At 36.8% G+C, this 399-nt stretch overlaps 1 protein-coding gene across 1 annotated transcript in view; it reads left to right on the top strand.

Annotated features, from left to right (window-relative positions):
* The first annotated feature begins 275 nt into the window (after positions 1 to 275).
* The window catches only part of LOC105887982 (zinc finger protein 234-like), a 7,610-nt gene continuing 7,486 nt past the window's right edge, over positions 276 to 399 (top strand). The window contains exon 1 of the mRNA XM_023518954.1: positions 276 to 341. Coding sequence (XP_023374722.1) covers positions 276 to 341 — 66 coding nt within the window. The remainder of the gene's footprint in view (positions 342 to 399) is intronic.

Genomic DNA, 399 nt, shown 5'->3' on the forward strand with positions numbered 1-399 from the left:
CAACATGGGAAGCATTTTAAAATTAGGATGTTATACACATTTTACATTTTCCTACTCTCTAATCATTGTTCAGAACTCTGCCTGTTGCACTGAGTGCTCAACAAATACATGTCACATAAATAAATGAACCCCAGTTTGACTTTTTGTGAAAAATTAAAGCCAAGTCCTAGAAAGAAATCATCGTTTTCAAGGAAGTTATTCAAAATAGAAAAAGGATGGAAAACTAATTTTATGGAGAAGCTGAAAGAGTGTGTAAGTGATGAGGTACATCCATGATGCCGCTAATGAGACAAACAACGGTGGCAAGAATCACTGGAGATGAAAAGAAAGCAGGAGGGCCTGTTGGTTCCTTTGAATCTGGGGCTGTAGATAAATTGGCCTTTCCCAACAGTTTTTTTT

This window comes from Otolemur garnettii, unplaced genomic scaffold (genome assembly GCF_000181295.1).
Source record: "Otolemur garnettii isolate 467f Iridium unplaced genomic scaffold, OtoGar3 scaffold00152, whole genome shotgun sequence".
Classification (NCBI taxonomy): Eukaryota; Metazoa; Chordata; class Mammalia; order Primates; family Galagidae; genus Otolemur; species Otolemur garnettii.